Genomic DNA, 23,185 nt, shown 5'->3' with positions numbered 1-23,185 from the left:
GGAGGAGGAGAGGGAGAAGCAGGCTTCCCGCGGAGCAGGGAGCCCGATGCGGGGCTCGATCCCAGGATCCTGGGATCATGACCCGAGCCGAAGGCAGACGCCTAACTGACTGAGCCACCCAGGTGCCCCCCTCATAAAGACTTCTTATAACTCAACAACAGCAAGAAAACAACCCACTGAAAAATGAGCAAAGGACTTACAGAGACATTTCTCCAAAGACAGACAAAGAGCCAATAAGCACACGGAAAGGCGCTCCACATCATCAGTACTTAGCGACTACAAATCAAAATCACAACGAGGTCACACTTCACACTCATCTGGACAGCCGGCAACCAAAAAAAAAAAAAAAAAAGGAAAATAAATTTTGTCAAGGATCCAGAAAAACTGGAACCCTCATCTACTGCTGGTGGGGAGGTAATGGGGAGGTAAAATACTGCTGTGGAAAAAAGGCGGTAGCTCCTCAAAAAGTTAAACACAGAATTCCAATCTCAGGGATCTACCCCCCAAATGTGAAGGAATTGGAAGAATTCAAACAAATACTTGTAGACAAATAGCAACACTATTCATAAGAGCCCCAAAGTGGAAACAATCCTGATGTCCATCAACAGAGGAGCGGATAAACAAAACGTGGCCTGCGCGTACAGCGGAGTTTCGCTCAGCCAGAAAAAGCAGCGAAATACACAGGCTACAATGTAGATGAACCTCAAAAAATATCAGGCTAAGTCAAAGACACCAGATACAAAAGGTCATGTGTCGTATGATTCTATTTGTAAGAGACATTCAAAATAGACAAATCCATGAGAGGTTGCCAGGGTCTGGGGGAAGGGAGGAACACGGGATGACTGCCTGCTGGGCAAGAAACTTCCCTCTGGGGCGACAGGAGTGTCTCAGGACGGGAGACAGGTGACCACTGCACAAGAGAGTGAATGCACTAAATGCAGTAACAAACCTAAAAGCTCTTGGCCAAGGCTTTTTTCTGTCTAAGGCTTCTTGGACAGACCAGGTCATTAATTTAATGCAGGGATTCTCAAACTTGAACGTTTCCTGGAGGGACGGACAACATAGACGGCTGGGCTCCCCTCCTCTGCAGAGTTTCTGATGCAGAAGGTCCAGGGTGGAGCCGTCGAATCTGCGTTTCTCGCAAGTTCCCAGGTGATGCTGATACTCAGGTGCAGGAACCGCATGTAAGTGCACTACTACTCTAATGTAATCTAGAAGATACTACCATAGAGTTGATTCCTGGCATCAGAAAGCAGTCATTCCCAAAAGCACCTGCCACAAGGAAAAGCAAGCAGCTTCTGACTCACAGGCTGGGTTAGGCGGCATACTGTTTGCCCATGCAGTTACTTTAGACACTGATGTCACAAACTAACTGGCATCTCATACAGGAAAAAATGACCTTTGAGGCTTGCCTCGCCAACATGCTAGAGCACACGGCCTGAGAGCTCTCAAGGCAAACAAAGCGAATTACATGCTGCAGCTAACTTATTTCTCATATATATAAAAGCTGTCTATCACCCAGGATCCTTGTTTGGTCATCTACTTGATAGGCTTGTTCATTTACCATCCTGGATTTTCTAGTCCAGCTCCTCACCTGCTCAGGGTAAGCAGCAGCACAAGCAGAAAAGCTCTGTGGAAGATTCTACAAACTACAGAAGACAAAACACAAACTTATTTATAGATATAAACACCAAGGTTCTATCTGCTGGGTCATGGAATTCAACATCTGATCAAAGCTACTTGCAATCCGAAACCTTATTTCCTTGCTTTATCTGAACCTATGAGATAGTTTTCTGTTCTTGAGCTATTTAATTACTTCTCTGTTGCAATAAATGCGGTGTTGGGCACATCAAAACAGTCTCCTCCTTCACAATGAACACTTTATAAATAAAAAAAAAAAAAAACAGATTAGTAAATTCAGACGATGTAAGTAATCATCTTCCTCAGCATTCCCCCAAAGCGGTCAGCTGTCTGCAAGTTAAGTCATTTGTCTGTTTCCACCTCCATGTCCCAGGAAAATTGCCACCTTCCATCTGGTGCATCTGGCCCTATGTTTAGTATGAGCCACAGAAACCAAAAGAAGCTCTCTCTTTTGGCAGTTTATTTGAAAACCACGAGCCCTGGAGCACAACTGAGGCGAGTGTGAGAGCTACTGGTCACTATGGAGACAGCACATAATTTCAAAACAAACAACAGAGTAACAAATCTAAAGGCTCTTCACCAAAAGCCTGCTAAGTAGCGATCGCCATTTTTCTGTGCATTCAAGATATTAGATGTATTTCATTTCTCTTCAAAATTGTCCTTTTGGGTTTAAGAGGGAGCTTATTAATTGACATCATAGTTCAAATCCCTGGCAAAATAAATGACAAGAAAACAAAGAAGAAAAAACCAGGTACAATTACTTTAACTCTGAATATTCAACTTTGATCCCAGTACCACCCCCACAAAAAAAACTCCCAACTATTCCAACAGTAAAGTGAAGTCAAAATAATCTTAGACATCGGATTGGAACTGTCCTGCAAGGGACTCTGCCCTCCAAGTTATCCACAGTGAGCTTTCTATACCTTCACAAATATGGCCAAGGTTGGGGTGTCTGGGTGGCTCAGTTGGTTAAGTGCCCAACTCAAAAATACTGGCCATGGTTTACAGACATTATATATGTTAAGTTTTAATTCCAGTTAGTTAACAGACAGTGTAATATTTTCAGATGAACCATTTAGTGATTCAACACTTCCATACATCACCCAGTGCTCATCACAAGTGCACTCCTTCATCCCCATCACATATTTAACCCATTCCCCCACCTACCTCCCCCTGGTGACCATCAGTTTGTTCTCTATAGTTAAGAGTCTGTTTCTTGATTTGTCTCTTTTTCCCTTTGCTCATTTGTTTCTTAAACCCACATGAGTGAAATCATACGGTATTTGTCTTTCTCTTTTTTCACTTAGCATTATACTCTCTAGCTCCATCCATGGCATTGCAAATGACAAGATTTCATCTTTTTGATGGCTGAGTAATATATATGTATATATCATATCTTCTTTATCCATTCATCTATTGATGGACACTGAGGCTGTTTCCATATCTTGGCTATTGTAAATAATGTTGCAATAAACATAGGGGTGGTGCAGGTAACCCTCCTTTGAATTAGTGACCTTGTATTCTTTGGGTAAATACCCAGTAGTGCGATTACCGGATCATAGGGTAGTTCTATGAGAAACCTCCATACTGTTTTCCACCGTGGCCGCACCCAGTTTCCATTCCCACCAACAGTACATGAGTGTTGCTTTTTCTCCATATCCTCATCAAAACCTGATTTGTTTCTTGTGTTTTTGATTTTAACCATTCTGACAGCTGTGAGGTGGTATCTCATCATTTTGATTTGCATTTCCCTGAGTGATGTTGAGCATCTTTTCATGTGTCTATTGGCCATCTGTATGTCTTCTTTGGAGAAATGTCTGTTCATGGGGTGCCTGGGTGGCTCAGATGGTTAAGCGTCTGCCTTCGGCTCAGGTCATGATCCCAGAGTCCTGGGATCGAGTCCCGCATCGGGCTCCCTGCTCCTTGGGAGCCTGCTTCTCCCTCTGCCTCTCTCTCTCTCTCTCATGAATAAATAAATAAAATCTTAAAAAAAAAAAAAAAGAAATGTCTGTTCATGTCTTCTGCCCATCTTTTAACTGGATTATTTGTTTTTTGGGTATTAAGTTTTATAAGTTCTTTATATATTTTGGATATTAACACTTATATATCATTAGCATTTATCATTAACATTTATATATCATTGGATATGTCATTTGCAAGTATCTTACCCTATTCAGTAGGCTTTCAGGTTTGTTGTTTCTTTTGCTGTCAGAATCTTTTTATTTTGATGTAGGCCCAATAATTTACTTTTGCTTTTGTTTCCCTTGTCTCAGGAGACATATCTAGAAAACACTGCTAAGGCCAATGTCAGAGAAATTACTGCCTATGCTCTCTTCTAGGATTTTTATGGTTTCCTGTCTCACATTTAGGTCTTTAATCCATTTTGAATTTATTTTTATGTATGGTGTAAGAATGTGGTCCAGTTTTTCCAACACCATTTGTTGATGAGACTTTTTCCCATTGGACATTCTTTCCTGCTTTGTTGAAGAGTAATTGACCATATACTTATACACTTCATTTCTGGGCTCTCTATTCTGTTCCAGTGATCTCTGTGTCTGTTTCTGTGCCAGGACCATACCGTCTTGATCACTACAGCTTTGTGATATAACTTGAAGTCCAAAACTGTGATTTCTCCAGCTTTGCTTTTTTTTTTTTCAAGATTGCTTTGTTATTCAGAGTCTTTTGTGGTTCCGTACAAATTTTGTTTGTTCTAGCTCTGTGAAAAATGCTGTTGGTATTTTGATAGGCATTGTATTAAATGTGTAGACTGCTTTGGGTAATATAGACATTTGAACAGTATTTGTTCTTCCAGTCCATGAGCATAGAATGTCTTTCCATTTCTTTGTGTCATCTTCAATTTCTTTCATCAGTGTTTTATAGTTTTCAGAGTACAGGTCTTTCACCTCTTTGGTTAGGTTTATTCCTAGGTACCTTACGGTTTTTGGTGCAACTGTAAATGGGACTGTTTTCTAAATTTCTCTTGCTGCTGCTTATTAGTGTACAGAAATGCAACAGATTTCTGTATATTGATTTTGTATCCTGTGACTTTACTGATTTGTCAGTTCTAGCAGTTTTTTGGTGGATTCCTTAGGGTTTTCTATATATATAGTATCATGTCATCTGCAAATAGTCAAAGTTTGACTTCTTCCTTGCCGATTTGGATGCCTTTTATTTCTTTTTGTTGTCTGACTGCTGTGGCTAGGACTTCCAATACTATGTTTAATAAAAGTGTCTTGTTCCTGGGGTGCCTGGGTGGCTTAGTTGGTTAAGCGGCTGCCTTCAGCTCAGGCAATGATCTTGGGGTGCTGGGATCGAGCTCTGTATCTGGTTCCCTGGGAGCCTGCTTCTCCCTCCCCCTCTGCCTGCTCATCTTCCAACGCACGCGCTCTTTCTCTCCCTCTCCGTCCCCCAAATAAATAAAATCTTTAAGAAAAAAAAAAAGTGTCTTGTTCCCGACCTTAGGGGTAAAGCTCAGTTTCTCCCCCATTGAGGATGATGTTAGCTGTCGGTTTTTCATAGCCTTTATGTTGAGTTATGTTCCCTCTAAACCTACTTTGTTGAGGGTTTTTATCATGAATGGATGTTGTAGTTTGTCAATTGCTTTTTCTGTGTCTGTTGAAATAATCATATGGTTCTTCTCCTTTCTCTTATTGATGTGATGTAGTGAGTTGATCTGCAAATATTGAACCACTCTCACAAGCCAGGAATAAATCCCACGTGATCGTGGTGAATGATTTTTTTTAATGTATTGTTTAGTTTGACAGATATTATTTTATTTATATTTATATTTATATTTATTTATTTATGGGAGGGTGAGAGAGAGTGAGTGGGGGAGGGGGTGCAGTGGGGGGGCGGGGAGCAGAGGGAGAGAGAGAATCTTAAGCAGGCTCCACGCCCAGCACAGAGCCCAATGTGGGACTTGATCTCATGACCCTGAGATCATGACTTGAGCAGAAATCAAAAGCTGGATGCTTAACTGACTGAGCCACCCAGGCGCCCCAACAGATGTTATATTTTTGACACAAATCTCATCTACACAAACCTTTAAATGTGGCCTATCTGTAAAGATCTATAAGAAGAGTGTAACTGATTGACAGTCTGAAGATTAAGGTAAACCCCCAGCTACTACATACTATGCATGCCCAATGGTTTTAGATTTTCTTGGAAAACTTAATCTAATAAGTAAGTGAGCTTTCATAGCTGTACTTAGTAACATTTGTGCCTAATTATCAATCCTTGTGTCTTGATATCAAATAAATTTACCAATCTAGAGTTTCACAGAAGCACCTTGATAGTTAACACTCGCTTTACCTGCTCATAAAATTTTAGAGCAACGCAGATTTGTGTGCAAGTTAAAACTCGCAACTGAGCTGCGGATGAGTGACAGCAGTGGTAACTCACACAGAGTGAAAGCACGGTCAGTCCTGCTACAGCAGGAACTTGTTCCAACACCGCCGGTCCATTAAAGAACAACCTGAGCATGGTGCAGATTTCACACTTTCTTATATGTAGTTTCAGAGGAACAGAGAAAACTACCCAGCTGAAGTAAGCTACTTAGCAATGCACCACACACACACGCACACACTTTAAACATGTACCAGAACCTCATTCACATCGGGTGTTGCAACTTTACATTCAGTTTCAGATCACCTTCCTTCCACCACATCCCACTGACCCACAAGCTGCAACCCTTCCAAGGACCACTTCCACCAGCAAACTTTGACTCTTTTTCAACAAAAAGGGTCAGATTTACCATCATGTTGACATATTTCTTAACCATTTAACATGTGTAAAACTGGTGTCATTTTGATTAGGTTCCTATCTTCTTTTTTTAATGTATCTCTTAAGGTTTTTTTTTAAGATTTTATTTATTCATTTGAGACACAGAGATACAGAGAGAGAGAGCGAGTGAGCGAGCATGAGCAAGGGGAGAGGCAGAGGGAGAGGGAGAAGCAGGCTCCCCCCTGAGCCAGGAGCCCGATGTGGGGCTCAATCCCAGGACCCTGGGATCATGACCTGAGCCGAAGACAGATGCTTAACCGACTGAGCCACCCAGGCGCCCCTATATCTCTTATTAAGTTTCTGAGGGATGTGCCTCAGACCCATTTTCCCCAACACCCTTTTTCTGGCATGATTTGGCATAGCATGAGGTGATATTTGGGAACGAATAGGTCATGTCACAGTACGTAGGACTGGCTGTAAACCAACTACTGCTCCATGCTGCAACATGGGTGTATCTGGACATTGAGTCAAAAAAGAATGGCGGGAAGGGGGTTATGAGACTGGAGGGCAACAATGACCACATTAAGTGGGTTTTTGTTCCTCATGAATTTGTTTGCCTGGGCTCAGGACTGGAGGGCTTCACACACAGACCCTGTATATTAAAGAATCTGATTTATACTGCTTCTCCTTTCTTGTTACATATGAATGCTATACACTAAATTATTTTTGAAAAGAATATATATGATGCCATTGAGTACAAAAGCAGGTGAAATTAATCAATATATTTTTATTGGTACATACACCCATAAAGATGAGAATTATAAACACAAAATCTCTACGGAGAGGCTGCAAGGACGGGTATGCACAGGGATGGGTAAAGGTCTATTTTGTCAGCTGAATGATAGGCATGAGTATTCTTTGTACTAGTTTGTCTTCAAAACACGATCTGGGGAAAATAAGTCTTTCAAAGGGTCTGTGAGGTCAAAGAGGTCAAAGCTACTTTCAATAATAAGACTAAGACATGATTTGCCTTTTGCATTCTCATTCTTGCCAGAACGTACAACAGTTTTCCAGTGATACATGACATGTGATTATCAAAACAGACTAAATTCAAGAGCAGTTATCAGAACCCATCTGTCTTCCATGAAGCCAGACATTAAGAGATTTGCAAAAATGTAGACTCTCACTCTTTTTGTTCGGGAAAAATTATTTTCGTAATTACATGTTCCTTATCTTAACATGTAATTAGTTATTATTTTGAAATGAGTATTTTAAAAATTTTCAATTCTAATTTCTAATATAGGAAATATAGATAGATACAACCTACATAAACAAAAGGTCTTTAGGGTCCCCAACAATTTTGTAAAATATAAAGGAGTCTTGAGGCCAAAAAAATTGAGTAGCACTTTAAACCTTATACTTGGGTTTATACACAGGTGTGCGTGCACACACACACAAAACTCTTTTGGTATGTATGAACTATTTCATATTAATAAAGGTAAAAAAAAATCATAGTGTAGTGCAGACATAAAACAAATCCTTCTCCAGCACACCAAGTGGTACTGTATATGGTAAAAGCTTATGACAACGGCATTATCTATACTACAGATGGGACTTACCGATACTCAGACTGTGAAACACAATCATAAAGTTCCTGGGCAGTGAACTGGACATTTCTATTTACCTGAAAAGAACCAAGATGTAGTTAATAAAAATGCATATGAAGTCAAAAGAGCAGTAAGAGCACAAGTAGAGTGACCCATATTCTGAGGGAACAGAATGTCAACTTTCTAGTGTTTGCATAAAAAGAACAATCACAAGTTCAGTGATCACAACGCATAAAAAGATCACAATCAATGCTCTCAATGTTTTACACAACACTGAACTGTGTGTAAAAATACTAGTCCTACTGTTACAACTTCATCCGTTCAGAGAACCAGAAGAAGTGATCAAGGGTTCTGGGGTTAGTGGGAATCTCAACGAAGCAGATAATCACTTTGTAGATCAAGTGGAAAGAGAAAAATGTGTACTCCATGCAACACTAAATTTTACTCCTACTGGCTCTTATCAATAGATTCAGGCTTCAATTAGCTTAGAGTTTTAGAAGATTTCTAAAGCACATATTCAATATTTCTTTTCTAAAAAAAGCAAATGTCAAAAGGTTAAAATAACTATATTTAAAGGACTGGAGTAGAGTTGGGGTCATATAGGTAGACCTTTTTTTTTTTTTTTTTTAAGATTTTTTATTTATTTTTTTGACAGAGAGACAGAGAGAGAGCACAAGTAGGCAGAGCGGCAGGCAGAGGGAGAGGGAGAAGCAGGCTCCCCGCCGAGCAGGGAGCTGGACGCGGGGCTCGATCCCAAGACCCTGGGATCACAACCTGAGCCGAAGGCAGACACTTAACCACTGAGCCACCCAGGCAGCCCTAGGGAGACCATTTTAAAAGCAGAAGCAGCCATATCTTGTTTATATTTGGAACATCAGAAATAATTCAAGCTGAAAGAAAAAATTAAGCATTCAACTTTAACAACATTTGAATACTATGGGTGACCGTTGCAAAAACTAGTACTGAAGAATCTTCACTTTCATTTAAATACTAAGTTTATAAAAAAGTTTGATTTACAGACATTTTCTAAAGAAATGTCTTTTTCAGACTGTCAAGGTCTAAATATTTTAACTAATATGTGTAAGTTCATAATATAATTCAGAGATATAATTTACACTACTATAAATATAAAAGCCTTGATCATACAAAGACTCATCATGGCACACATGTGGAAGACACAGTGATGAAATCCTGTATTTCTTGAGGCTTCCTATTGATTTAGGCTATATTGTACTTATGTGCAGGGAAAAATCTGGATATTAATAAATTCTTTTTATCAGATAACAAATCAAACAGTGCCTAAGTTTTCAGAAATTCTGAATTAGTGATGGAAAACTAAATGAGACTATCTTCTGTTCAATTTACTTCAAAACATATTTAAATAGTTGGTATAAATTTTTTGGTGAGGAAATTATCATATTGTGTAGAAAATGTTTCATTCACTAAAGGTTAAAAATACACAGTGTTTATTTTTTTAAAGATTATTTATTTAGAGAGAGAGAGAGGAAGAGCGCACATGCCTGTGCAAGCAGGGTGGAAGGGCAGAGGGAGAGGGAGAGAGAGAATCCTAAGCAGACTCCATACTGAGTGTGGAGTCCAATGCAGGGCTTGATCTCATGACCCTGAGATCATGATCCGAGCCAAAAGCAAGAGTTGGACGTACAGTCAACCAACTGAGCCACCCAGGTGCTCCCATAGTTTTTATTTTTTATTATTTTTTTAAAGATTTTATTTATTTGTCAGAGAGAGAGAGCGCACAAGCAGGGGGAGCGGCAGGCAGAGGGAGAAGCAATCGGAACCCGATGCGGGACTCGATCCCAGGACGCTGGGATCATGACCTGAACTAAAGGCAGATGCTTAACCAACTAAGCCACCCAGGCATCCCATCCCCCCATAGTTTGTAACTACAATAGTTTAAATCTATATAATCCCAAATTTTTGCTTACAATTAGGATTATATGTTTATGTTATTTAATTATATATAATATTTAATATTATATTTAATGACTGTATAAAATTGGTATATAATTATAATTAATTTTTAGGTACTATAATTTATAATTATTAAAAGATCTTCTAAAAATGTTTAAGATATACATTTAGAGTTAGACTGTTAGCCAGTCCAATTCCTTTTTCTTTACGTGTTCTACTCTCATGTCAACAAGACTCTGATATTTTCACTATTACTGTCCCAGTATGCCAGGACCTATAATGTATGCAAACTTAAGGCCGGCAAATGTCAACAACCTTGCAGATGTTTGATCAAAGGATGAAGGAAATAATCTGTTCTCGATCAACTATTGAGAAAAATCAGCTAAAGAAGTGGTTTTGAACCTGATGTGAATAAAAAATATGAATACAAAATCCTTAAGCCTTTAGGTTTTTAGAAGAAAAAAATATCTAGATGTAACTTTAGTTTTAAAAGCAATCCCCACATACATTTAGATACTTATCCAGACCACAGTTCAGGTATAAGGGTGGTGTGGCTCCAGGTCACAGATGACTTAAAAAGTAGGCAGCAGGGCGCCTGGGTGGCTCAGTCGTTAAGCGTCTGCCTTCGGCTCAGGTCATGATCCCAGGGTCCTGGGATCGAGTCCCACATCGGGCTCCCTGCTCGGCGGGAGGCCTGCTTCTCCCTCTCCCACTCCCCCTGCTTGTGTTCCTGCTCTCGCTATCTCTCTCTCTGTCAAATAAATAAATAAAATCTTAAAAAAAAAAAAAAAAAAAAAAAGTAGGCAGCAACTAATGATGTAATGTATAGTGATTAACATAACAATAAAAAATTTTTTAAAAAGTAGGCAGCTAATTTACTACTAATAAAGGAAAACCGAAGCACAAATTCATGACATATATCACAGGTTCTAGCCTGAAGTCTCTCTTTTCATCATATTCATCAATTTTGATACATTTTTAATTACTCATATTAGGGCATTTTGAATTACACTGTTAAATATCAGCCACCTCTCCAACAGAGGTGGCTCTTTCTCCATGGGAGCCATCGGGGTCTGTAAGCTCCAGTGGGGCGGTAGGATATTTTTGGTTGTCACAGTGACTCAGATATTGGGATTTAGTATGTGAGGAGCAGCGATGCTGAACATTCTGCAGTGTTCCACACAATGGAGAAATGACCCATCCCGAAATGCCAACCGCACCCCTAGTGAGAAACAACTCTGTGTTGGAGAAAGTGTGTAATAGGACTCCATGTTTTTATTTAATGAATGAAAGAAAAGGTTTAATCTGTCTTTGACAAACTTCTGTGGCCTTTAAAAATTTAAAACAAATGCCAGTTAAATAGCATTCTGATGGTTTTAGACCTCTATCATGTTTATTTATAGTAAAACTTGTTTATGGTGGAAATATGATAAGCATTTTAAAGTATTTCTCATACCTCATACTTGATTAGGAAGTTATAGAGGGTCTCAACATCTTGATAATTACTGTTAGGGGCCAAAATCCTAAAAAATAAAATAAAAACAAAGGAATGGGAATGAATGATTTAAAAAAATAATAATACCTTGAACTTTCCCTCAAAACATACCCATACTGTGAGATTATTTATCATACAGTTTAATTCAACAGAAATCAATTTATTAAAATATCTTTGCTTATTTATATTGATACTTACATCACTGCTTAACCAACAACCATAAGCATTCTTACGTGAAATTCACCTTTTGAGTTACAGTAATACAGATTTCTCAAAAGGTAGATAGAAATGTGAGGGGCATTTACACTTCATACCTTTTAAGCAGTAGGTAATGCTTGAAGAGTTCCCACAGAAATGATCAAACAATCCCAGTAGACAAGTGATTAAACTACCAGACACATAAAAGAAATCCTAATAAGAGATTTCTGACTAAAGTCAAATAATACTGTTTGAACTATTGGCCTAGCATAGTATGAAAAAGCATGAGTGAACAGAGCATGTCCATCACTGAGAATAACACTGAGTGATAAAAGTAACAATGGAAAGTAACATAAATGACATAAAAATATAAATATATAAATAACAAAAACATAAAAATACAAATGGAAACAAGGAAAAAAATAAAAATAAAGGAAATGGAAGAACATATTTCTCCATCTAGCAGTAGAGTATTAATTCTTATTTTCTTATACTAAGGATTTCTGGGTCTTTTCAGTATGAAGCTTTTTTTTTTTTTTTTTTTTTGCTTTTGAAAAAGAAAAAGAAAAATGGTCTTTTTATTTTGGTATAGTGATGATGAGCCATGCCTGCCTGCCTGCCTGCCTGGGTTTTCTAGCTGTGTGACCCTGGGTGAGTTCCGTGTAACTAATTTCCCTTTATCTGTTAAATGAGGATGGTAGTAGCACTTACTTCATATGATTCTTATCAGAATTAAATGAGTTCCTTAAGAAAAGTCTTTAGAACAGTGTCTGACATACAGTCAGCACTAAATACATTATCAATTATGATAGTAACAATAACTACTATTATCATCTAATAGTTTCAAGGCACAGAATAACTGCACAATGATTTAACTAATGAGAAATCAAGCCACCTCAATTCATTCTTAAAATACAAGTGCCTTTTAATTACAATGTCTCTAGGTCCTCACATCCTTGCCAATGCTTGACACCTTCAGACTTGAGAGTTAATAATTGAGAGTCAATCTCAGTAACCTTAATGAGATCTTTAAACTATTTGGCGTTTATTAGACTTGTGGGAAAGCTTTTATAATTTTTCAGGACATAGTCAAATTTTTAAGGGGGCTGTACTCCTTGGGAGGAGACACATACAGAACGCAAAAAATACTAGTTTCATGGAAAAACTTTTTTCACCCAACAAGTAATTTTAAAATACAAATAATCTCCCAACCAAAAAAAAAAAAAAAAAAAAAGGTGGGGGAGGGGAAGGATAATACATTAGAGAGAGTCCATAAATAATTCACTTAAGAAAATGAAAAGAAAGCAATCTAGGCAAATTAAACTAATCTTTCAGAAACTCAATGGAAAAAAATTGGGTGTCCTAATTTTTAACCAAATGTAAACAAACTATCAGCAATGTGGAATAATTTACATCTATTCATTCTTCTAGTTTTGGATTATTTCCATAAAAGAGGATTAGGAAATTAGATGTAACAAGATGTTTTATATTAAAAGCCTTATAAATTCCAAGATAATATCACAAAAGAAAGTACTTTTCCAGAGAATAAAATGAACATCTCTCTGTCCTGAAATACTTCACAGAGAAAATTGGTTTGAGGTAAATTAGTCATTTATCTATAGCAACAAGTCATACTTAAGGTGAGAAATAAAGAAAATAATTACATCATTCCAGTTTTCCAATTTTTCCAAAAATTTTAAACTCCCAACCTGGTTTTATTTATTTTTTTAACAATTTTACTGAGGTACAGTTTACATACTGTAAATTCACTCCTTTTAACAACACAGTATTTAATAAGTTTACAGAGCTGTACAACGATTACCACAATCCAGTTTCAGAGCATTTCCTTCACCCAAAACAGATCCCTACTGCCCATTGAGTCATTTTCTGTTCTCACCTCCAATCCCAGCTCCAGGCAACCACTAATCTACTTTGTCTCTATAGTGTTGTCAGTCTGTAAGTTCTTTCCCTCTTATCATCACAAAGCACAGTTGTCACCATAAATAATATCCTACTATAATACAGAGTCCAGTGGATGAGTCAAAATCTAGTGGATAGTGGCTAAACCTCAGAATGGATCTGGTAAGTAAAAAAGCAAGATGCATACTAAAGATGCCCAAGAGCAGAACAAGAGACCCTTTATTCTCTCATTCAACAAATATTTGGGACCTATTATGAGCCAAGCACTGTTCCAGGCCCTTGGATACATCAGTGAACAAAAAGACAAAGATGCAGGGCGCCTGGGTGGCTCAGTTGGTTAAGCGACTGCCTTCGGCTCGGGTCATGATCCTGGAGTCCTGGGATCGAGTTCCGCATAGGGCTCCCTGCTCAGCAGGGAGTCTGCTTCTCCCTCTGACCCTCCCCCCTCTCATGCTCTCTCTATCTCATTCTCTCTCTCAAATAAATAAATAAAATCTTAAAAAAAAAAGACAAAGATGCATAGTAGACCAAAGCATCATAATTCTAAAGAGTTTGTGAAAGAAAAAAAAATCCTGACCAAGCACAGGAAGATAATGAAGGAAGAAAAATATTGTTCATTGTTACCCATTTGACAATCTCCTCCCACTTGTCAATTGCTACTTGTAAACAAACCAGTTTACAAGTTATTCCAGTGATGAAACACAGGAATTTTAAGTTTCTAAGGAAGAAGGCATATGCTCCAAATGTAAAGATCTGATTATTTGACAAAATATCACAAAATTATATTCTAATGAAGAAAGGCATATTGGTATGCCAGCATCATTCACAGATATAGTACTGTTATAATCAGACTAAAACTATACAAGCTATTTTTTAAAACTAGGATATACAGGGTGCCTGGGTGGCTCAGTTGGTTAAGCGACTGCCTTTGGCTCAGGTCATGATCCTGGAGTCCTGGGATCGAGTCCCTGCTGAGCAGGGAGCCTGCTTCTCCCTCTGACCCTCTCCCCTCTCATGCTGTTTCTCTCTCTCTCTAATAAATAAATAAATAAAATCCAAAAAAAAAATAAAACTAGGATATACATTATAGGATTTGTTACATAATTTATTCTTAAAGGTTGTTTTGGGGTGCCTGGGTGGCTCAGTCGTTAAGCATCTGCCTTCAGCTCAGGTCATGATCCCAGAGTCCTGGGACTGAATCCCGCATGGGGCTCCCTGCTCCGCGGGAAGCCTGCTTCTCCCTCTCCCGCTCCCCCTCCTTGTGTTCCCTCTCTCACTGTGTCTCTCTCTGTCAAATAAATAAATTCTTAAAAAAAAAGATTGTTTTGAGGTAAACTGAGCCCCAAATAGACTAGGCCATCTTTATTAAAATACACTCAATTTAGGGTTGAATTTAGACTTCATTATGTCCTATGAACTCTGAGCTGATGAGAATGGAATTTGGCCTGATACTAAAAAAACTGCCAACTTTCACTAACTAGAAGTACAGTTTGTTGAAAATACACAAAAAAATAGATGGAGAAAAATGGTTTATGGACTTCCAGGCCTTAGTAATTCCCCACACAGAAATTCTTGAGAGGTCAGCCTTCTCTATAGCTTTCTCATTTTTTTTTTCTTATACCAATGTGAAAACAAAAGACTCTTATAATGAAAGTCCTAAAATTACCCTCCAATGGCAACTTTTTAAAATAATAGAATGAAAGAATTAGCCCTTAAAGGAAATGAAATACTTTTCAGAAAATGGCCATTTTTAATTTATAAATACATCCACATTTGTCCTTTCGAGAGAAATTTATAATCATCAATAAGTATTTATCTAATGCATACTATTTTCTCAAATGTGTATTATACTAAGAGCTATGGAACTTAAGAGAAAATTAAAAGACATGATTGCCTCTCTTCAAGTTGTTTATAATCTGGAAATTTCACTTTAGAATTCTGGAAGCAGAATTTGGGAATAGACATCTGAAATAGTATTTAATCCTCAGGTATAGATTATTTACAAACCAAGTCTGATCCAAATGCACTTTGGTTTCTTTTAGAACAGCATCAACAATAACATACAATGTTTTGCTGAACACTTACTCAGAGTCTGACACTGCTTTACACACATATTACATACATCATCTCTCATTCTTTTAACATCACCAATTTAGTTATGTGACCTTGATCAAATTACCTGCTTTTCCGCTCCTCACCTGTGAAATGAGGAGAGAGTAGGATTTACCATGTAAGGTTATTCTATGAACTATATAAAATGTATCTAAGATGTTTAGCACAATGCCTGGCACATGTCAAAAAATATTAGCTGCTATGAAAACCAGTTTTCAGATGTAGAAACCAAGGGTCAAAGTTATAAAATACCTGCCCAAGATCACACATAGTGGTGGTAGGTATCTAAATCTCAACTGGTTTAACTCTGGAGCCCATGCTTTTTCCACTAATAAAAAGGATAACCACCACTATCTTCTTGCCTCTAAATGATTTTACAAAGTCAAATGAAATAAGGTTCTTTTAAAGAATTTTAGAGGCACCTGGGTGGCTCAGTTGGCTGAGCGTCTGCCTTCAGCTCAGGTCATGATCTCAGGGTCCTGGGATCGAGTCCTGAGTCAGGCTCCCTGCTCAGTGGGGAGCCTACTTCTCCTTCTCCCTCTGTCCCTCCCCCCGCTCAGGCTCTCTCTCTCTCTCTCTCTCTTGCTCTCTCAAATAAATGGATAAAATCTTTAAAAAATAAAATAGTTAAAAAATTCTAAATGTAAGCAAAGAAACTCTTTAATTTGCCTTCCATCAAATGCTTCTGGTGAACTGTTTTGTGTATGTTCAAACACTCCATCTTTGTAGCTGTTACAGCTTTCTCAAAGCCACAGAGGAAGTTAGTAGCAGAACCAACACTCAGTAGAAGTCCTGACACTTAACCACATAAGCACTTTGAGTTTTCTTTTTTATCTATGAGCAATTAGCATTAAGTAAGCAACACGTTGATCTGAATCACACAAATTTCATTTCCATCTCATCGTATAACAGATCTCTTTAAGAAAAAAAAAAGAAGATTATCCACTCAGTTTTTTTTTTTAAGGAAGGGGTGGATGGGGCAGAGAGAAAGGAAGAGAGAGAATCCTAAGCAGGCCCTGTGCCCATCAAGGAGCCCAAACTTGGGGCTCAATCTCACAACTCTGAGATCATGACCTGAGCTGAAACCAAGAGTCGGATGCTTAACCAACTGAGCCACCCAGGTGCCCCTATCCACTCAAACTTTTTTTTTTTTTAAAGATTTTATTTATTTATTTGACAGAGAGAGAGAGAGAGAAAGCGAGAGAGGGAACACAAGCAGGAGGAGGGGGAGAGGGAGAAGCAGGCTTCCCGCTGAGCAGGGATCTCGATGTGGGGCTCGGTCCCAGGACCCTGGGATCATGACCCGAGCCGAAGGCAGATGCTTAATTAACTGAGCCTCCCAGGTGCCTCTCCACTCAAATTTTTTAAAAAGACAAAAATTAATAGAATAATCTAAAATTAAAAATCAAACAATGCACTCAAATGGACTAATTTTTAAATTAGAATTTTAAAAATTCAAACAAAGCTTTTCTCCTATTTAGAAAAAATAATGCAACAAACTTAGGAGCGGGAAAAGATGTCTAGAATATTCAAGTTTAATATCTAATTCTAGAAATTCAAAAGAAGGGAGAGCATGTTCTTGGATATTTATAAATCATAACTTACATCCCACAGAACTGAATATATTATGTTCCCTGCTGGCAAGATAGAGTTTTACATTAATATCGTATTTAAAATAGTTTTTGAGAGTGGGAAAAAAAATTAATATGTTTAAAAAGTAATTATATGGCTTATTTCACTTAGCATAATGTCTTTCACTTAGCACAACGGTTTATCCATGCTGAAGCATATGTCAGAATTTCCTTCCTTTTTAAGGCTGAATAATATTCCATTGTATGTATTATACCATAATGCCTATCAATTCATTTGTTGATGGACATTTGGGTTGTTTCCATGTTTTATGTATTATGAATAGTGCTGCTATGAACATGGGCATGCAAATATGTCTTTGAGACTCTGTCTTCAATTCTTTTATGTATATACTTAGAGTAGTCAAAATTATAGACAGTAAAATGTTGGCTGTCAGAGGCTAGGGAGGGGGAAATGAGGAGTTAATGGGAATACAGTTTCAATTATACAGATGGATGAAAGTTATAGAGATGGATAGTGTGTTTTGGCTGTGCACTATGAATGTATTTAATACCACATGAATACACTTTTAAGTACACTTAAAAATGGTAACAATGGTAAATTTCATGGTATATTTTACCACAATAAAAAAATTAGATTAAAAAAATTAATTATATAAAGTGAAAATGTTTGTTTACAGCAGTATTTGAAAAACTCATTTACGGTGCTCGCTTCGGCAGCACATATACTGAAAAACTCATTTACGTTCTCTAAAACTAAGAACTGACTCAAGGTTTAGTTGTTATTATTATAAGCTGCTGTTACACCATTACTGGGGATAATATAATTTATTCCACATCTAGCCAGTGCCAGGGACTGAGCAAATGCTACCTCTAATCTCTGCAATTTAATAAAGCAACTATTACAAACTCCATTTTCTAGATCAGGAAACAGATACAAAAAGGTTAACCTATCTTGGTGACAGAGTTAGCAAATGGATGGAAGTAGGATTCAACTTCCTATTATTCTGACCCCCCAAAGCTCTGCTCTTCTGATTTTAATACAGTGATATACCTGGACAATCAATACTACCAAACTGGATTTTGCTGATGAGAGTTTAAAATGTATTACTGATTAACTGGGTGAAAATTTATCAAATCAACAATAAGGAAACACGCTCTGGGAAATAAAGTCTTAGATCCTAGGGTACCTGTTTTATTTTTCTGGCCACTTACTATAAGTAAAATTAAAATGATATGTTTTCTATAGTTAATTTGATGAAATCAGCTATGCAAATGGGAGATATCCATGAGCCCTAAATTTTGAAAGAACACCATATATAATTAAAACTGGTAAAAAGAAAAAAATTAAACAATTTAAACAAATTAGATAAATTTTATGTTCCTGTTTTCCCTTCAGGGACAAAGAACTTTGCAAGTTGATTATACTAACTAGATATAAGTATTAAATATAGGAACTTTTGAGTAATTTGGCCTAAATTAATAATTAAAATTTGATGTACTGGAAATCTTTTTTTCTAAAGCTGGTGGTAGGACAAGAAGAGTTTATAGGTAATTTTAATGACTATATTTGTAATTTAATTATAAAAACAATTCTAGGGCGCCTGGGTGGCTCAGTTGGTTAAGCGACTGCCTTCGGCTCAGGTCATGATCCTGGAGTCCCTGGATCGAGTCCTGCATTGGGCTCCCTGCTCGGCAGGGAGCCTGCTTCTCCCTCTGACCCTCCCCCCTCTCATATGCTCTCTCTCGTTCTCTCTCTCTCAAATAAATAATAAAATCTTTTTAAAAAAATAAATAAATAAAAATAAAAACAATTCTACAGAAGGAAAATATAATTCCAATAGTTAAAGGAACAGATATGACTTACATCTGTGCTAGATGTATATATACATACAATAAAAATATACTGACAAATACTACAGCTTTCTGTTAATTTTGTAGGAAGGTTACAATACTATATATCCATATACTTTTCACTCATCCTTTTATCTGGGTCATTAGCCTCTACCTCCAGTGTATTTTCTACATTGGCATTTAAGCATAATAATATAATGGTCATAATATCAGTCTCTCTGGAGTCAGTCTGCGAAGTAAAAGAGCAGTGATTTAAACCTAAGGAAGGTGGCTCCAGTGTCTATGTTCCTACCCAAAATGACTCTAGATATATAGAACCCGTACGATGAATACTCATCCCGAGATATGGTTTGCAAATATACAGTTGATAGAACCTTAATGATCATCACATTCTAATCAAAGTCATCAAGATATATCCTTAGGAAACGGGAATGTAATGAAAGCAATGTAAACAACACTGATGTCTGTCCAGTTGTGTTTCAAAATTTTGAGATAACTATCAGAATTGATATAGTCAACAAAAAGTAGTAGTCAGCATAGAACTTGGAAAAGAGATTAAAGGAAAAGAATTTCCCTGCATAGGGGCACGGCTGACCCCCACCATGGCAGATGAAGCTCTAAAGTAGAAGAGAGATTACTTTAGCTTGAGGCCCACACCCTCAGGAGTCAGGAACAAAACTTGGTAATAATCTAGTTTGCAGTGTAAACTTTCCTCTACGAGTCATCCAGTTTATAAACATTTTGGTTCTGTTACTAATTTCAATGTAAATAAATAAGTGGGAATTCTGATATATCAGCTTACTTTGTTCTCAATTTGATTACTGTGAGTCTGAGAAGGTTTCAGTAAACTGATAAAATTCCTAACCTTGCAAATTTGGGGATCAAATTCTGTACCCTGTAACTACACGATCATGGCATTAAGATCCAAGTGGCTGGGTAGTTTCTTCCTAATTATTTATTTCAGCACTTATTATCACATGTTAATCTTTATGTGGAATGGTGATATACTAAAAATCAAAAGAGTTTCTGCCCTTAAACAGCTTACCATCTAGTCTCACTTTAAATCAGGTAGTACAAACAAAGTATAAATAAGAGAGAATCTATAGTGACTAATGTTGGTTGAAGAAGAGAACAAGGTAGCTCAGGTAAAAGGGATGGGAAGAAGAATTTTCACTGACTGTATATCCTCTTTTGCCTTTTGAATTATTTTTAAGCAATGTGAAGGTATTCTATATTCTTAAATGATTAAATAAAATTATTTAAAATAGGGAAAAAAGAATTGAAAATAAAATCTGAGGAAATAAATCTGAGGAAATTATTCTGAATATGGCACAGAAGGATGAAAGAGGTGGGGGAAAAAAAAGAGTTGAGAGAATGAGGAGAGGCAGGAATACAAATTCCAAAATAAGAGAAGGAGAATGGGGGACAGGCAATAATGGAAGACAGAATGAAAGACAATTTCTAGAACTGAAGGTAGGAGTCTTCAGACTGAAGAAAGCATACCACATCTCAAGAAAAATTAAAACACTTTTCCAAGATGGTAGAGGAGTAGGAGACCTTAGTTTTGTCTGGTCCCTGGAATTCAGCTAGATAGCTATGATAGCTGAACACCTGTGAACTCAACCAGAGCTCTAAGAAAAGAATTGCAGCAATTCTACAAATAGAAAAGTGACCACATTCTGCAAGAATGACAAGATGGAAAAACTCACCTCAAAAAAGAGAACAAAAGGCAGTACTGACTGCCAGAGACCTAATCAGTATGGATATAAGTAAGATGTCAGAACTAGAGTTCAGAATAACGATTATAAAGATACTAGCTGGGCTTGCCAAAAGCATAGAAGTCACTAAAGAATCCCTTTCTGGAGAAATAAAAGAACCAAAATCAATCAAGTCGAAATCAAAAAGGCTATTAATGAGATGCAATAAAAAATGGAGGCTCTAACTGCTAGGATAAGAGGCAGAAGAGAGAATTAGTGATACAGAAGACAGAATGATGGAAAATAAAGTAGCTGAGAAAAAGAGAGATAAACAATTACTGGATCACAAGGGGAAAATTCAAGAGATAAGTGATACCATAAAGTGAAACAGTATTAGAATAATTGGGATCCCAGAAGAAGAGGAAAGAGAGAGGGAGGGGCAGAAGGTATATTGGAGCAAATTACAGGGGAGAACGTCCCTAATCTGGGGAAGGAAACAGGCGTTCAAGATCAGGAGGCACAAAGAACTCGCCCCTACCCAAAATCAATAAAAATAGGTCAACACCTCAACATATAATAGTGAAGCTTGAAAATCTCAGAGACAATGAGAAAATCTGAAAGCAGCTTGGGACAAGAGCTCCTTAACCTACAATGGTGGAAACATTAGACTGGCAGCAGACCTAACCACAGAGACCTGGCAGGCCAGAAAGGACTGGGATGATATATTCAGGGTGCTAAATGAGAAAAATATGCAAGAATACTTTATCCAGCAAGGCTGTCATTCAAAATAGGAGAGATACAGAACAAACAGAAACTAAAAGAATTTGTGATCACTTAACCAGCCCTGCAAGAAATATTAAAGGGAATCCTTTAAAGAAGAGAGAGCCCCAAAGTAACATAGACCAGAAAGGAACAGAGACAATATACAGAAACAGGGACTTTACAGGTAACACAATGGCCCTAAACGCGTATCTTCCAATAGTTAACTCTGAATGTAAATAGGCTAAATGCCCCAATCAAAAGACACAAGGCATCAGATTGGATAAAAAACAAGACCCATTGATATGCTGTCTGCAAGAGACTCATTTTAGGCCCAAAGACACCTCCAGATGGAAAGTGAGGGGGTGGAAAACCATTTATCATGTTAATGGACATCAAAGAAACCTGGGGTGGCAATCCTTATATCAGACAAATTAAATTTTAAACCAAAGACTATAATAAGAGATGAGGAAGGACATTATATCATAATTAAAGGGTCTATCCAACAAGAAGATCTAACAATTATAAATATTTATGCCCCTAACATGGGAGCAGCCAATTATATAAGCCAATTAATAACAAAATTAAAGAAGCACATTGGTAATAATAACAGTAGGGGACTTTAATACCCCACCTCACTGCAATGGACAGATCATCTAAGAGGAAGATCAACAAGGAAACAAGGGCTTTGAATGACACACTGGACCAGATGGACTTAACAGATACATTCAGAACATTCCCTCCTAAAGCAACAGAATACACATTCTTCTCGAGTGTACATGGAACATTCTCCAGAATAGATCACATCCTAGGTGACAAATCAGGTCTCAAACAATACCAAAAGACTGGGATCATTCCCTGCATATTTTCAGACCACAATACTTTGAAACTGGAACTCAGTCACAAGAGGAAATTTGGAAAGAACTCAAATACATCGAGTCTAAGAGCATCCTATTAAAGAATGAATGGGTCAACCAGGAAATTAAAGATGAATTTAAAAACTCAAGGAAACAAATGAAAATGAAAACACAACTGTTCAAAACCTTTGGGATGCAGCAAAGGCAGTCCTAAGAGGGAAGTATACAGCAATACAAGCCTTTCTCAAGAAAGAAGAAAGATCTCAAATACACAATATAACCTTATACCTAAAGGAGATAGAGAAAGAATAGCAAATAAAACCTAAACCCAGGAGAAGAAGAGAATTAATAAAGATTAGAGCAGAAATCAATGAAATAGAAACCAAAAGAACAGTAGAACAACGAAGCTAGGACCTGGTTCTTTGAAAGAATTAATAAGATTGATAACCCCTTAGCCAGACTTATCCAAAAGATAAGACAAAGGATAAGTAAATAAAATCATGAATGAAAGAGGAGAGATCACAACCAAATAAATAAAATAATAAATAAATTTATAAATTATAAATAAATAGTGAATGAAAGAGGAGAGATCACAACCAACACCAAAGAAATACAAACAATTATAAGAACATATTATGAGCAACTATATGCTAACAAATTAGGCAATCTGGAAGAAATGGATGCATTCCTAGACACATATAAACTACCAAACTGAAACAGGAAGAAACAGAAAACCTGAACAGACCCATAACCAGCAAGGAAATTGAAGTAGTAATCAAAAATCTCCCAACAAACAAGAGCC

At 37.3% G+C, this 23,185-nt stretch overlaps 1 protein-coding gene across 8 annotated transcripts in view; it reads right to left on the bottom strand.

The window, feature by feature from the left end:
* SWT1 (SWT1 RNA endoribonuclease homolog) overlaps positions 1 to 23,185 on the bottom strand; it is a 99,632-nt gene that overhangs the window by 5,561 nt on the left and 70,886 nt on the right. For 4 of the 8 annotated variants that reach the window (XM_064594224.1, XM_045877336.3, XM_064594225.1 and 1 more), the window contains exons 17-18: positions 11,359 to 11,425; positions 7,983 to 8,047 (exon numbers count right to left, since the gene is read on the bottom strand). In XM_064594224.1, coding sequence (XP_064450294.1) covers positions 7,983 to 8,047; positions 11,359 to 11,425 — 132 coding nt within the window. Of the gene's footprint in view, positions 1 to 4,257; positions 8,048 to 10,409; positions 10,676 to 11,357; positions 11,426 to 23,185 lie in introns of those variants that run through there. The other 4 variants (XR_010412306.1, XR_010412305.1, XR_010412307.1 and 1 more) reach the window with 4 other exon arrangements.

The sequence above is a fragment of the Mirounga angustirostris genome, unplaced genomic scaffold (genome assembly GCF_029215605.1).
Source record: "Mirounga angustirostris isolate CCGP_5_RB_7025 unplaced genomic scaffold, mMirAng1.0.hap1 SCAF_6, whole genome shotgun sequence".
NCBI classification, from domain to species: Eukaryota; Metazoa; Chordata; class Mammalia; order Carnivora; family Phocidae; genus Mirounga; species Mirounga angustirostris.
This window is presented reverse-complemented; position numbering and strand designations above follow the sequence as displayed.